The following is a 14,812-nucleotide window of genomic DNA, read 5'->3' as shown; positions in this document are numbered from 1 at the left end:
TGAGCCACCCAACCTATGGTATTTTGTTATGGCAGTTCTAGAAATCCAACACACTTTCTCAGAGACACCCAGATTTCTTTCAGTTCTTCTGTTGAAAGCCTTCGAAGCCAACAAACAAGGTTTCCTACAAAACTGACAATACTGTACCGCTAACGTCTGATTATTACTTAATGCCATTTTATGTTGAAAACTGAGAAGTCTTTCTCTTGGAGTTCTGAATCTTTCAGTGCCTTGTTCATTGAAAGCCTGGCAAAAGGAAAAGAGGAATCCTATCCCTGATGACATATGATAGGTTTAGGTAACCCAGGTCCAAGCTTTTCAGTCTTTAATTGGCCAGAGATTGGTTTAGAGGCATTTCAGTCAATGAGAGGTAGAGAGGACTCTGGCTAGGAATTTTGTGACATGGGTATTTGTCTTTCCTTTAGGTTAGTGGAGCTGCTGCAGCCATTCTGTTACCATAAGGGAAGCAAGCTTTAGGATTATGCTGATGCCACATAAAGCTGTAGGTAAGGATGAAATATGCCAGGTCTTGATTCAGACCAACCCTGAAGCCCATTCTACTTCTGCACTTTTCAGTCGCATGAGCCATATTTTTTAAGCCAATGTGAGTCCTCCGTAACTTGGAAGAAAAATATTCTAAATGATACTACAGGTAGGTACAAGGGTACAAATGTGAATAAAATCAGATCTCAGCCGTTTGTGGGCATAAGTTCATTTGCACTGATCAGTTTGGCAAAAAGTGAATACAACGATAACACCAGTCCTGATTATTGGCTTTAGGTAACAGAAGCTCACATACATTGATGGTAGGAATGTAAATTGCTGGGGCATCTGGGTGGCGACTCTTGATTTTGGCTGAGGTCATGATCTCACAGTCATGAGATCAAACCCCGAGTTGGGCTCTGCACTGAGGGCATGCGGCCTGCTTGGGATTTTCTCTCTCCTCGCTCTCTGCCCCTCCCCCAAGCTCCTGCGCACATGCTCTCTCAAAAATAAATAAATAAACATTTTTTTTTTTTTTAAAGAGAGGAATGTAAATTGCTATTTATTTTTGGAAAACAAGGTTATTAGGCTTAACCTTTTGAAACTGTGATTTCTTTAGGTCACAGTGGTTGAGTATCAATAGTTTCATGTGATTCAACTCAATATATTAAAAACACATATTCTTTGGAGTGCCTGGGTGGCTCAGTTGGTTGAGCTTCTGACTTCACCTCAGGTCATGATCTCATGGTTCATGAGTTTGAGCCCCGCGTCTGGCTGTGTGCTGACAGCTCAGAGCCTGGAGCCTGCTTCAGATTCTGTCTCCCTCTCTCTCTGCCCCTCCTCTGCTTGTGCTCTGTCTCTCCCTCAAAAATAAATAAAAACATTTTTAAAAAATTTAAAAACACATATTCTTTGACCTAACAATCTCAGTTTTGGGAAACTAGCCTATAAGAATAAAATCATTATAATATAAAGCTCTTCCTAGATAGGCATTTATTGCAACACTGTTGATAGTGACAAAGCAAAGCAAGATTAGAAACCATCTCAAAAAAAAATCTCAACATTGAGGAATAAAGTATCATACACCCAAAGTATGAAATATGATCTAAGAACTATTTCAGTAATGAGTTATATCTGTATCTCTTTACTTGGAGACAGGTCCCTGATGTTAAATCAGAAAAAAAAGAAAAAAAGATGCAGAAGGAAAAAAAAGAAAAAGGAAAAAAGATACAGAGTACCATGTTGACAATGATCCCAGTGATGTCAAAACAGGGGAAAAAGTCTTCTCTATGTATATGTCTGCCTGGCTACAGAGAAGGGAGTGAAAGGTAAATACTGCACTGGTAACATGAGTTAGCTTAGTGAGAGGGTAATGGAGGAAATTAAGGGGTAGTTTTAAAATTCCTTAAACATCTTTGCATTGTTTCACTATTTACATGACATGGCTGGCAAGAATTGGGCTAGAAGATGGGGATACATGATTGAATCAGACACAATGTGGGGCTCCTGGGACTGACTTAGGGTCAACGGGGAAGTCCAAAGATTTTGTTACTGGGAGCTAGGTTTATTGAGTTTACCACACACCTGTGTGGTAATCTCTAAGCACTTGAGCTTTATGAACTCATTTTGTTCTTTAAAAAGACAGGTAAGGGGTGCGTCGGTGGCTCCATCTGTTGAGCTCTGGACCCTTGATTTCCCCTTAGGTAAGATCCTAGGATCACATGATCCAGCCCCTGCTCAGCACCGAGCCTGCTTGGGATCCTTTCCCCCACTGGTGAGCTCTCTCTCTAGAAGAAAAAAGAAACGGGGGAAAGAAGATATTTAATGTTCATAAAGCACTATTTTTCTTTTAATGTCTTACTTATTTTTTTAAACACCCAACATGGGGCTGGAACTCAGACCCAAGATCAAGAGTCGCAGGCTTTGCGGGGTGGGCAGCTAGGGGGAGCCCCCATAAAGCACCATCTTATCCCCATTTTGCAGAGGGGTGAATTTAGGCAGGAAGAGGCTGAGGAACTCCCTCAAAGCTGCACCACTAGGAAAAGGGAGACACACCAGCTTCGAATCAGGGTAGCCCAAACCAGCACTTTGGCTTTGTGTACATTCCCTCCCTTAGACCACCTCTCCTCTCCTCCCCGAGTCCCAGAAAGGCCCTGTGAAGGGCTAGCTGTTCTGACTCGGAGGTCGCCTCAGTGAAGAGCACTCACTCCTGCCTGGGGGAATCTGACCACAGCTCACAGACGTTGGGACCTTTGTATCGACTTGTGAAAGGTAAACAGGTGTTCATTAGGGAGACGTGGGGACTGGGCATGGGGTGGAGGTGTGGACACCAGGCAAGCTGTGATCTGAGGAGGATCCTGCGAATGGAAAGCAGCACTGGGCCAGACCTGGGCTGCGGCCGCCGGGGGACCCTGCGTTTGGCTCTTTCCTTCCTGAACGGTGGACGCCAAGGCTCGTTCTTCTACGCGGCGTCTTTCCACCGGATTGCCACTTAGGACGCTAGTGGAAGTACAGTTCCACCTGGGCAGGGCTCCAATAGAGGCCATTATCATTGGAATCACGCCCTACACACACACTTGTGGGTAATCCTGGCTTTCCCTTCCGGAGCCCTCTGCGGGCCCGGGCTCCACCACTCTCGCAGGAGCAGCTCCGCCCCTGCGGGAAGCCCCACCCTCCCCCGGGACCCGCCTGGATTTAAGGTGGAAGGTCCGCTGCACAACCTCAAACACGTTCTGTGTCTAGGTAGTGGAGCCCGCGTATTCTCGTAAGTAAACATCCTCACCGTTTTTTCCTGCTGATTTTCTAGAATTCCCTATTGTGGAGCGTTTGCCCGTTGCTCTCCCTCACCTCTTGCTGCATAACCTCTGAGTCTTGGGCTAGGAGGAAACTAGAAAGCCAGATGTCCGAATCGGTTCCTCCCAGTCCCAGCACGTTCTTGGAGAAATCAGAGACCTACTGGAGGGAAGGGCACGGCCTGTCTGCATTCCGGGCTCTCAGCATAGCTGCCCAACCCCGGCGGCGGCTGGCCAAGTAACTTGCGGAACCGCGGAACTGGGACAAGTGTGGAAGGACAATTAAGATAGGGGTCGGAATTCGGTTAGTGGGCACGGGTGTGTGCAGGCCGACGAGGTGGGAAGCTAGGAGCGAGCGCGCCTGCGGACTCTGCACCTGGACATCTCCCTCTGGTGGGTGGGACTCCGTGAACTCTGCGGCCTCTTCGGCCACGCTCTTTCCGGGGTGGGGGGCTTCTGGACTGGCAGCGAGCTCAGAATTCGCTCTCAGCTGCCTTTTTGGGAAAAGAAGTAGAAGAGCAGGACTACGGATCCGCCCGCCGGGATCGCTCCCCTGGCAATGCAGAGATGTCCAGGGCCCTGCTGTTACCCTAAACTGGGGTCGCCTCTTGGTGGGTGTTCAGTGAAAAGACACAACCGAGCCAAAGAATAGGAAAAGTAGGGGGTATAGCTCAGGGGTAGAGCATTTGACTGCAAAGAATAGGAAAAGGAAGGATTTTATTTGCGAGTAAAGGAGAACACCAGGGATGTTTCCCAAAGTAGTGTCTCCCCGAACAAGAAAAGTGAGGAGGTTTTAAGCTAATGATACATGCATATTCATGAAGGGGCTCTGCAAAGGCAAATTCATTATGAATTGGGGCAAAGGTCATCCTGAGTCGACGGAGTCCAGGTCCTAGTTGATTGAAGTCTTGAGGGTCAGCAAGGGTGGGCATCGTCAGTTCTCTGGCTCCAATTAGCCCGGAATTTGAGTGCTCAAAGGGTTTCAATCTAGCAAAGAACAGCCCAACCAAGTGCATGAGGTCAATATTTGCTTTTGAAACAGCGCTGGGAGCTTTGGCATTGATTTATCGTCTCCGATAAGGTTAGGCTATTCTCTGGCTCGGCAAAGACGATTTGTTTCCATAAAATCCTTAACTTCTGAGGTTTTTGCATTCCTTTGTAATTCTAACACCTCCTAGGAAATTCTGAAGGCGGTGCACTTGGGTAAGTAGTGTCAGGAGGGCCTAAAATGACTTCTGTGTCGGCAAAGCTCTATTTCAGCTTTTTATATCCGTCAACCCCTTTTTCTGCTTACATTGCTGGGGGACAGGCCTGTCAGCTGGCAGTACACACGTGAGGAAGGAGAGGCTCCCACATGATGTGGGGTAGATCGGTCCAAGCAAAATGTCCTGATCCCAAAGCTCAGGGCAGCCTGGATCATCTCTCTTGGTTCCCTGTGAAGGCAAGTTTAAACCCTGGATTTCCCTTTTGGTGCCAGAGTAAATTCACCACTGAGCAGAGCAGCAGCGCCACGCCGTGGTGTTCAGCAGGATGAGACTGTTTGCCTTAGAACGTTGCTTTATCCGACTGAAAGATGTGAGTGTTCCTCCCTTCGGTTCTTTGTGTTTGACACTCTTTCTCAGGATTCGCTCTATGTGAGGTGAGAAACAGAATATTTGCACATGAGGTGGCTGTCGAGTGTCCTGGTGAAACCCTAGCGGTAGCTGAGAAGAATTTCTGTGTTGGTTTACATTTTCCCTTGCCTTGGAGAGTTCTGAGGAAGCCTCAGTTTCCTCATTGGTACTAGCAGTGATAATGCCTATCTAATAGGGAACTTAGGAGGATAAAATGAGATAATGCATTTGAAGTGTTTTGCACAGCAATAGAAATATAATAAATAATAAATGTGGTTGGTATTAAATGATAATGAAGAGAAGTAGATGATGAGTAGACCCTCTTGTCTGTCTTCATTGCAATGGCTAGGAAGTCTTAATAATCCAGTCACTTCGTGGTAGCTGACTACATCTTTACTGTGTTCCAGGAACTTCAGGATGGTTTATGCTAAGAGCTGGACCCTGAAGAAGCACTTTGAAGGCAGCCCCACTCATGGTAACTTTGAGTTGAAAACAGTTGAACTCCCACCCTTAAACAATGGAGGTAAGTCCTAAGATTTGAATTGGAAAAGACTGTATCAGTTAGCCTTTGCTTCATAACAAAAGTACCTCAAAGTTTAGTGACGTCAAACAACAATCATTATTTGCTCACAATTCTGTGGGTTGGCAATTTGGGCTGGGTTAAGTTGGTGGTAACTCTTCACGTCTCATCTGGGCTGACTGTTTAATGTAGGATGGGCCCCCCTCACATGTCTGGTGGTTAGCAAGCTTTCTGCTGAGGTGTGTGTCTCAGTTCTTTTAGTAGGCTGGTTTGAGCTCTTTGTTTTCACAGTGGCCTCATTGATTTAGAACAGTAGGAGTTGGCAGGCTCCAATGTGCAAGTACTTTCATGCCTCTAGTTATATCATGTTTGCTAATATGCAAAGCAAGTCACCTTAGCCAAGTCCAGATTCAAGGATTGAGAAATAGACTTCTTGATGGGAGGAGTGGCAAAGAGGCCCCACACAAAGAGATGGAAGGCATTTGTGACAATTTTGCAATCTGCCACAGAGACTTTTTCAAGGTGTTCTTGTGTGAAGCCTTCATGTCATGTGGGATCCCTCTGATTTCCTGCATAATTGAAACTCACGGTTGGGTACATTGTTCATGACTTTGACCAGACTCTGGGGAGGATTTCCTCTCTGTCCTGGCAAGCCTGATGATGGGGTAAGCAAGTGGGGAAAGCAATACCTAGCAGCTGTGTGCAAAGCTCAGATTATCCTGTACACAAACAGGAGGGATAAACCCTCTTCCTTCATTGAAGAGTCTCCCATCCCCTTAGGGAAAGTGAAAGGAAAAGGTAAACCTAAAGAAATCTAGGGGAGAGAAATGGCAGCACATGCCATAACATGTTTGGAGATTAGCTTTGTAGAACAGACAATAAAAGGTGTTTACAGGTAGGTAGGCAGGCTTTGAGAAAAGGACATGCAATCAAATAGCATGGCAAAGTTCAGTCCCATCTAAATTGGGGTAGCTAGGACTCAGATTCAAAATTCCAGAGAATGTGTGCATGAGGTCACTGCAACAAAATATAGATTCTTTAATACTGATGGGGGCTGTTAGTGAAACCTTATATGATCATTGTAACATAGTGATTACAAATGTGGCCCTGATCAAGTTCCTTGACCTAGGCCTAAATAAAATGAAAACAGTAATCATTGAGAATATCATCTAGAATAATCCATGTAAAGCATGGAGTGCTGAATAAATAACGTGATGATGATGATGATGATGATGATGATGATGATGATCTGGGCTGGACCAAATGTGAGAGCCCCTCTTGTCTCTTCCATAGAAAGTACTGATGGAAGGGCAACCTTGAAGCAGAAAGGTTATCTGTGTTTATTTAGAGTGCCAAAGTCAAGGAAGGCATCGAGTGTTGAGTATCTAATTGCCCATGGAATGCTTTATTTTGTAGAGGTCCTGCTGGAAGCTTTGTTCCTCACTGTGGATCCTTACATGAGGTATTATTTTCCTCCTAAAAATTCATGTATTGTGTTTGGGACCTTGTTTTGAAATAGTCCATCTTTTATTTAATTAATTAATTGATTAATTTTTTTAATTTAAAAATTTATAATGTTTTTTTAATGTTTATTTATTTTTGAGAGAGATAGAGTGTGAGCGGGGGAGGGGCAGAGAGAGAGGGAGACACAGAATCTGAAGCAGGCTGCAGGCTCCAAGCTGTCAGCACAGAGCCTGATGCGGGGCTCAAACTCACAAATCATGAGATCATGACTTGAGCTGAAGTCGGATGTTCAACTGACTAAGCTACCCAGGCACCCCTGAAATAGTCCATCTTTTCAAATATCCAACTGATTGTCATTTCCCCCTGTTGTCCCAGTATAATATCAGCGATAAGATTCATGGATGCTCATTCTGCCAGCAAAGGTGTGAGAAGGTTGACGAGGGATTACCCTGCCCCTGTATTTTACCATCATCTCCTATCTTAATGTACACAATTTGCCTCAAATTGCTCATCAGAATTGCTTCCCAAAAAATTAAGACAAATCCAATTTGTCCATTTTACTACTGGCACTTATTTGTGTAGAGGAAGATGGTAAGACTAAAATAAGGTTTTCTTGACTTCCATTTACCTGTATTCCTGTAATCAAATGTGTGTACTCAGGAAACAATTTGGGGGGGGGGGTAGGGAATAAAAGGCCTTTATGGGGCACTAACTTCTCAGTGGTTTTTGCCTAGGTAAATAATGTAGTCATCATTCTTTAAAATGATTGTTTTCAGAGCTGATCAATAGAGATTCAAATTTAATGTAAAAAATGTTTCAAAATGTTAACTAGCATCCCTTTATGTGTGGCTAGTATGATTCTGCAATAATAATTGTAATTTGTAGGTTTCCCCCCACAATACCAACCAATTCTCTGATAACCCCTGGGTGTCCTACAATTCGACTCAATTCTAACAGTATCTACAGTTAGATAGTGTCAGATCTCACACGTGAAGGAGTCAGTCCTACAAGACTGCCCCCACACACTTCAGATGCCAGACTCAAGTCCACATTGTTACCTGTACTTTGGAGTTTCCAACGACACCTTTCTTGCTAGAGTGGGTCATAGAACTCATGAAGCTAGTTTACTCACTAGATTACTGGCTTATTATAAAAGGATATATAACTCAGGAACAGTCCCATGGAAGAGATGCATAGGGCAAAGTATGTGGGGAGGGGTAAGGAGCATCCATGCCCCCTCCAAGGGCACTACTCTCCCCAGATCTCCTTGTGTTCACCAGCCCAGAACCTCTCTGAACGTATTTTATGAAGGCTCATTACATAGGCACAGTGATTAAATCATTAACCATTGGCAACTGATTTGACTTCTAGTCCCTCTCCCCTTCCTGAGATCTGGATAAGGGAAATGAAAGTTACAGCCCTCTAATCACATGGTTGGTTCTGGCAACCCGCTCCCATCCTTAGGTGCTTTCCAAAAGTCACTTCATTAACATAACAAAAGATACCTTTATCAGTCTCATTAATTAGGAAATCCCAGGGGTTTAGGTGCTCTGCCAGAAACAGGATATAGACAGAATATAATAATTCTAATTCTAAATCACAATATCACAGCTTGTGATTTGAGTAACAAGTACCCAGTGGTGTCTTTGTCATCTTTTAAGTCATTGGTAGAAACTCAACCCCAGTGGAATATGATGGTAAGATTCTCATGTTCATTTCCCAGAAAAATATATCAGAATGCTTCTTTGGAGTCACAGAGCAGAACTGCTTACTTCTAGCAGCTCTCCCGCATTTCACCCAGTTATATTACCTTCAAGTATCAGCACACACTTTCCCACTGATTTTCCATTTGGCTTGAAACTCAAGATGGTTTTCCCTTGATGCTCTTATGTATTAAGAATTTTTTTTTTTTCCAGAGTGGCAGCCAAAAGATTGAAGGAGGGTGATACGATGATGGGGCAGCAAGTGGCCAGGTATTTCTATTTGTCCCAGGGCTTGAAAAATACATCTCTCTTTTACCTTCTTTTGGGTCCTGAGTCTGTCCATCGCCCCGACAGTTTCTTCAGCCTGTATGGTTCACTCACTGACCTTGGAAGCAACTTGGGACATCTTGCCCCTTTCCTGTGGGGGAGGGACGACTGTGAGATTGTCATCACTGCAATTTCACTTTGCTAGTCTTGCTTTTAATTAGTTAAAAAATTGCATTTGTCCAGTTTATGACTATAGTAAAAATTCCAATAAACCACCATTTTTTATTTTGGAAACTGAAAGTTCCCCCATCATCTGAGCCTTAGAGATGACTATTGTTAATGTATTCTTATTTCAAAAATTGTTCAGTACACAAACCAATGTCTATAATTTTTCTTAACTAGCAGTATTATATGCCCTTCAGCAAATTTATTTTTCTCACTTAATATGGATATCTTTTGTTGATAGTATATAAATATACTACCTACCTTTTAATGGCTGCAAATTATTCCACTGTTATCTGTCATTTAAGTAATCTATTCCTGATAGCAAATGTTTCCTATTTTTTCTATTACAAATAGTTCTGCAGGGAATATACGTACATCTTTATGTGCATGTCTGTGTATTCTTTGCCTACTTGGATAAATATTGCTTCACATTAAATTCCCAGAAGCATAAATTCTAGGTCAAAGGAGATGCACATTTTTAATTTGAGGATTTAATGTCAAATTGCTCTTCAAAAATATTGTATGAATATCCACTCCCACCGATAGTATTAAAGAACCTTTCTCATACCAAATAAATGTCCATTGCTTACCATCAATTTTGGCAATCTGAGGTGAATTCACGTTGATACTTCATGCTTAGTTTAATTTCCATTTCTTTCATATTAGCGATGTTGACATTCTTTTTGTAAATTAACTATCAATTTTTTTCTGTGAATTATGTTTATGTCCTTTCCTTTCCTCCTTTAGGTCTTTTTATCTTTTATTAGTGATTTGTACAAGCCTTTTTATATGTTAGGAATAGGAGTGTTGCAAATATCTGTGTCTTTATCTTTATCTTTCCCCTGTGTCCAGTCATAATTTAAAATTTTTATGTGATACAATTATTAATATTTGTAATTGTGGCTTCTGGGTTTCATTTCATCATTAGAAAGGCATCCTCCCCTCCAAAATAACTAAAATATTTATTCATGTTTTCTTCTGGTATTTTATTTTATTTTAAGTGGACTGGCACTGACAGCAAAGAGCCCAATTCCAGGCTCAAACTCATGAACCATGAGATCATGACCTGAGCCAAAGTTGGACGCTTAACCAACTGGGCCACCCAGGTGCCTCTCTTCTGGTATTTTATATGCTAATTTTTTATAATTAAATCTTCAGATCCTTTAATTTTTATTTTGGAATATGGGTGAAGTATTTACTTTATGTCCAAGTGACAAGCCAGTTATAACACCATTTATTGAAATTATATTTGGATTTTTGGGATTTCAATGACTTTATAGATTCATTTAGAGGAAATGTGTTATCTTTAGTACATTTTTCTCCAGACACAAAGTATACCTCTCCATTTATCCATCTTTGTCTTATGGCCCATTAACCGTTTTCTTCATATAGGTCGTATACATTTCTTGCTGATGATCAAAGATATGAACAACATATGTCTGTGTTTGCTGAATTGGCAAAGTTGTCTGTTTGTTTTTTTTTTTTTTAAGACAGTACTCAGGGATGGAAATGTTGTTATGATACAATTATACCCTGAAGGTGGAAGCAAATGTTGGCATAACCTTCTGGAAAAGAATTTGGCAATATGCATGCAACAAGAGTTAACAAATGTTTTAATAGTCTCTGACCTAGTAATTCCATTTATAGAAATATTGCCTAGGAAAATTATAAATTCATATTTACGAATATTAATTGAAGTATAATTTAGAAAATACTGGAAATAACCTAAGTGTCTAATACTGGTATAATAAATTCATTTCAGGTTTTTTTTAGATTTTATTATTAAAATTTTTTCTTTTTAACGTTTGTTTATTATTGAGAGACAGACACAGAGCATGAGCAGGGGAGGGGTAGAGAGAGGGGGAGACACAGAATCCTAAGCAGGCTCCAGGCTCTGAGCTGTCAGCACAGAGCCTGGCATGGGGCTGAAACTCAAAATATGAGATCATGACCTGAGCCAAAGTTGGTCACCTAAGCAACTGAGCCACCCAGGCGCCCCTAGATTTTATTATTAAATAATCTCTACACCTAGTGTGGCATTCCAACTCCCACCTCCAAGATCAAGAGTTGCTCACTCTGCTGACTGAGCCAGAAGGGCGCCCTGAAATTCATTTCAGTTTTTAAAGGATTCTTACTAACATGAGAAAAAGTATAAGTCATATATGCTAGTGTAGAGAGAGAAAAGCTGGCTTGCAAAACATAAGGTGATTTCAATTATGTAAATATATATAATAAACATTTTTTAAATGCACTTATTTTCTTTTCAAGTATAATTAACATACAGTGTTATATTAGTTACAATATAGTGATTCAACAATTTTATACATTACTCATTGCTCATCCCAATAAGTGTACTCCTTTAAAAAAATTTTTTTTTTAAATTTTATTTATTTTGGGGGGCCTGGGTGACTCAGTCAGTTGGGCACCTGACTTTGGTTCAGGTCATGATCCCACAGTTTGTGGGTTTGAGCCCCGTGTCAGGTTCTGTGCTGACAGCTCAGAGCCTGGAGCCTGCTTCAAATTCTGTGTCTCTCTCTCTCTCTCTGTCCCTCCCCTGCTTGTGCGCTCTCTCTCTCTCTCTCTCTCTCTCTCTCAAAAATATTAAAAATTAAAAAAAAATTTTTTTTCTTTATTTTGAGACAGAGAGCAAGCAGGGAAGGGCAGAGAGAGGGAGAGAGAGAATCCTAAGCAGGCTCTGCACTGTTAGCATGGAGCCTAATGTGGGGCTTAATCCAATGAACCAGGAGATCATGACCTGAGCCAAAATCAATCAGATGCTTAACTGACTGAGCCACCCAGCCACCCCAATAAGTGTACTCTTAACCCCCTTCACCTATTTTAGCCATCTCCTCACCCACCTCCCTTCTGGTACCATCAGTTTGTTCTCTATATTTAAGGATCTATTTTTTTGTTTGTATCTTTTTTTTCTTTGTTCATTTGCTTTGTTTCTTAAATTCCACACATGAGTGAAATCATATGGTATTCGTCTTTCTGACTGACTTATTGTTTCACTTAGCATTATACCCTGTAGATCCATCCATGTTGTTGCTATTGTAAGATTTCATTCTCTTTTATGGCTGAGGAATATTCCATTGTGTGTGTGTGTGTGTGTGTGTGTGTATCTTATTCCATTCATCTATGGAAGGACACTTGGGTTGCTTCCATAGTTTGGCTATTGTAAATAGTACAGCAGTAAACATAAAGGTTCATATATCTTTTTCAATTAGTGTTTTCCCATTCTTTTGGTAAATACCTAGTAGTGGAATTACTGAATCATATGGTAATTATATTTTTAATTTTTTGAAATTCTATACTGCTGTCCACAGTGGCTGTACCAGTTTGCATTCTTATAATACACATTTTTAAATATATCATTAAGATTGCCATAACATATCCCAAAATATTAGCAGTTATCTTTGTATTATGGGATTAGAACTGATTTTTTATTTTATATATTATAACTTTTCTAAAATAAATGTGTTACATAATTTTATGATCAAGGGAAAGAGAGTAAAAAAAATGGTAACAGTGGGAGAAGATGGGAGAATAAGAATCAGCAAATGAGACAGGAAAGGAGCAGCTTAGAGGGAGAGGCAAAAAGCCCAGTGAAGGTAGTATTGTGGAAACCAATGAAAAACAGTTTGGGTAGCCCAGAGTGCTGAATACAGTTGAAAGGTGAAATCAGATGATGAGTGCAGAGTGTCCACTAGATTTTGCAATCAGAAATTGTGGCTTTAGTGGAGTAACAGGGGTGGAGGCCATGTTGCATTGGGTTGTCAAGTGATTGGGCAGTGAAGAAGTTTGAATATAAAAGGGAAAGGGGGCAGTGGAGAGGACAATGTTAAATATTCAGGAGAGAGGAGGGGCTAGGAGATGGAGGGTGGCCCCTGAAGAACAGAACAGAACCCCTTGAACCAGAGGATGTACACCTCTTGCTTAAAGAGAAGTGGGTGAGGACAGAGACAGATGTTGAACCAATTCAGAGAGTTCCTCTGTAATGGCCCATATTTTTTTCTCAAGGAGGGGGAGAAACCAATGGCTAGGAATAAGATGGAGAGATGTGGTGGGGTATTCAATCATGGAATATTAACTTCCATGCCCTTTTAGGAATACTAACCATGCAGCATCCTAACTCCCTTGAAAGAAAAGAGGTTTCCCACATCTTAATGTGCTTTATCTTTCAGAGTTGTGGAAAGTAAAAACTCAGCCTTCCCAACAGGAACTATGGTAGTGGCTTCTTCAGGCTGGACAACTCACTCCATTTCTGATGGGAAAGATCTGGAAAAACTGCCTGCAGAGTGGCCAGACACATTACCAGTGTCTTTGGCTCTGGGAACAGTTGGCATGACAGGGTGAGTTTCATGGGTATGTTTCATTTATTTGAATATCTGACATTCTGGTTTTCCAAAATAGTTTGTCTAGAATGTGGTCAACAAGAAGAGACCCAAGACATTCTAGGCTCAGGGGCTGGTTAGAGTAAATGATGGGACTGAGAAGGGAATAAGATGGGTTAGAGTTGGCCTTGGACTAAAGGAAACAAAGGGAAAAATCCAGCCAGAGACCCTCAGAACCAGAGAGCGGCAGTGAGAAACAGCATGGGGCATGATCCCTCTTTAGCAGCTGGCAAATGGTAACACAAAGGGACCAGCTCCTTTTGTCCCTGGAAGGGTCTTGGCTTCAGGGTCTCTGTCTCCATTTCAGAGTTTAAAAAGGGGAAGAGAATTCAATATACCTTGGCTTTTCTGTGCTGTCTCTCATTCCTCACCTTTCCCTATGCACATCTGAATCTCCTGAGGTATAAAGAGATCTGAAGTTTAAATGAGATGAATCACAAGTATGGTTGCACAGTCACTCAGCTGACACAGACTTAAACTCCACAAGAGTCCTTTGGCCTTGTCCCTCAGGAAGACTCCTGGTCAGTTCATCCTATCTCAGCTGTACTTTAGGCTCCAAATTTCCCTTTGTGGCCTGGAGAAGCAAGGTCAATTGAATTCCTTTTGGAATCCCCCAAAACTTTTTTAGCCTGAAATTCATGTATTTCCTTTCTTTCTCTAAGTTATTTGATCTCTTCCTCCCTCCCTCCCTCCCTCCCTCCTTCTTTTTCATAATTTGAAGGACTTCTAAAGAATGAACTGGATATGTATACCTCAAATGATCAGCTTCTAGCAAAAACCAGTCCCATACACCCCAACTTCATATTGCACTCAGATTATGAACTCCTTAGTATTGCCGTGACCAAGAGGCAATGTTGAAATTAATGTGAAATTAGAGGGTGCTTAATACCTTTTTGCTTTTTTTTTTTTTTTTAGTCTTCTTTTAAAGTTTATTTATTTTTTTGAGAGAGAGAGAGAGAGCATGAGCAGAGGAGGGGCAGAGAGAGAGAGGGAGAGAGAGAATCCCAACACAGGGCTTGATCTCCCGAACCTTGAGATATGACCTGAGCCAAGATCAAGAGCGGGACACTTAACTAAGCCCCCCCAGGGGCCCCCTTCTTACTTTCAAATAAGCACTAAATAGAATTATAGCACTTCCAGGTCCTGCCTACCTGCCCCATAACCTCTACGAGGGAGAGCTTCTCCTCCCACCTTGTTATCCCACCTGTCGTTCTAAGTTGTGAGCCAGGTGTAGGAATGCAGGGGTGAAGGCAGACATGAGGAAACCTTGGAGCAAGTCTCCCATGACTTAGATGGGGAGAAAGTAATCTGTAAAATATTAGGAGATTTGAATCCTAAAACAGAGGATAAC

At 41.8% G+C, this 14,812-nt stretch overlaps 1 protein-coding gene across 3 annotated transcripts in view; it reads left to right on the top strand.

The window, feature by feature from the left end:
• The window catches only part of PTGR1 (prostaglandin reductase 1), an 84,210-nt gene that overhangs the window by 55,006 nt on the left and 14,392 nt on the right, over positions 1-14,812 (top strand). The window contains exons 1-5 of one of the 3 annotated variants that reach the window (XM_049636786.1): positions 3,158-3,247; positions 5,296-5,411; positions 6,825-6,870; positions 8,789-8,845; positions 13,252-13,419. In XM_049636786.1, the coding sequence (XP_049492743.1) occupies positions 5,306-5,411; positions 6,825-6,870; positions 8,789-8,845; positions 13,252-13,419 (377 nt within the window). In that variant the 5' untranslated portion in view covers positions 3,158-3,247; positions 5,296-5,305. Of the gene's footprint in view, positions 1-3,157; positions 3,248-5,295; positions 5,412-5,573; positions 5,648-6,824; positions 6,871-8,788; positions 8,846-13,251; positions 13,420-14,812 lie in introns of those variants that run through there. The other 2 variants (XM_049636777.1, XM_049636794.1) reach the window with 2 other exon arrangements.

This window comes from Panthera uncia, chromosome D4, assembly GCF_023721935.1.
Source record: "Panthera uncia isolate 11264 chromosome D4, Puncia_PCG_1.0, whole genome shotgun sequence".
In the NCBI taxonomy this organism is placed as follows: Eukaryota; Metazoa; Chordata; class Mammalia; order Carnivora; family Felidae; genus Panthera; species Panthera uncia.
Note: the sequence above shows the minus strand (reverse complement) of the source record. Positions and strands in the feature narration are given on the sequence as shown.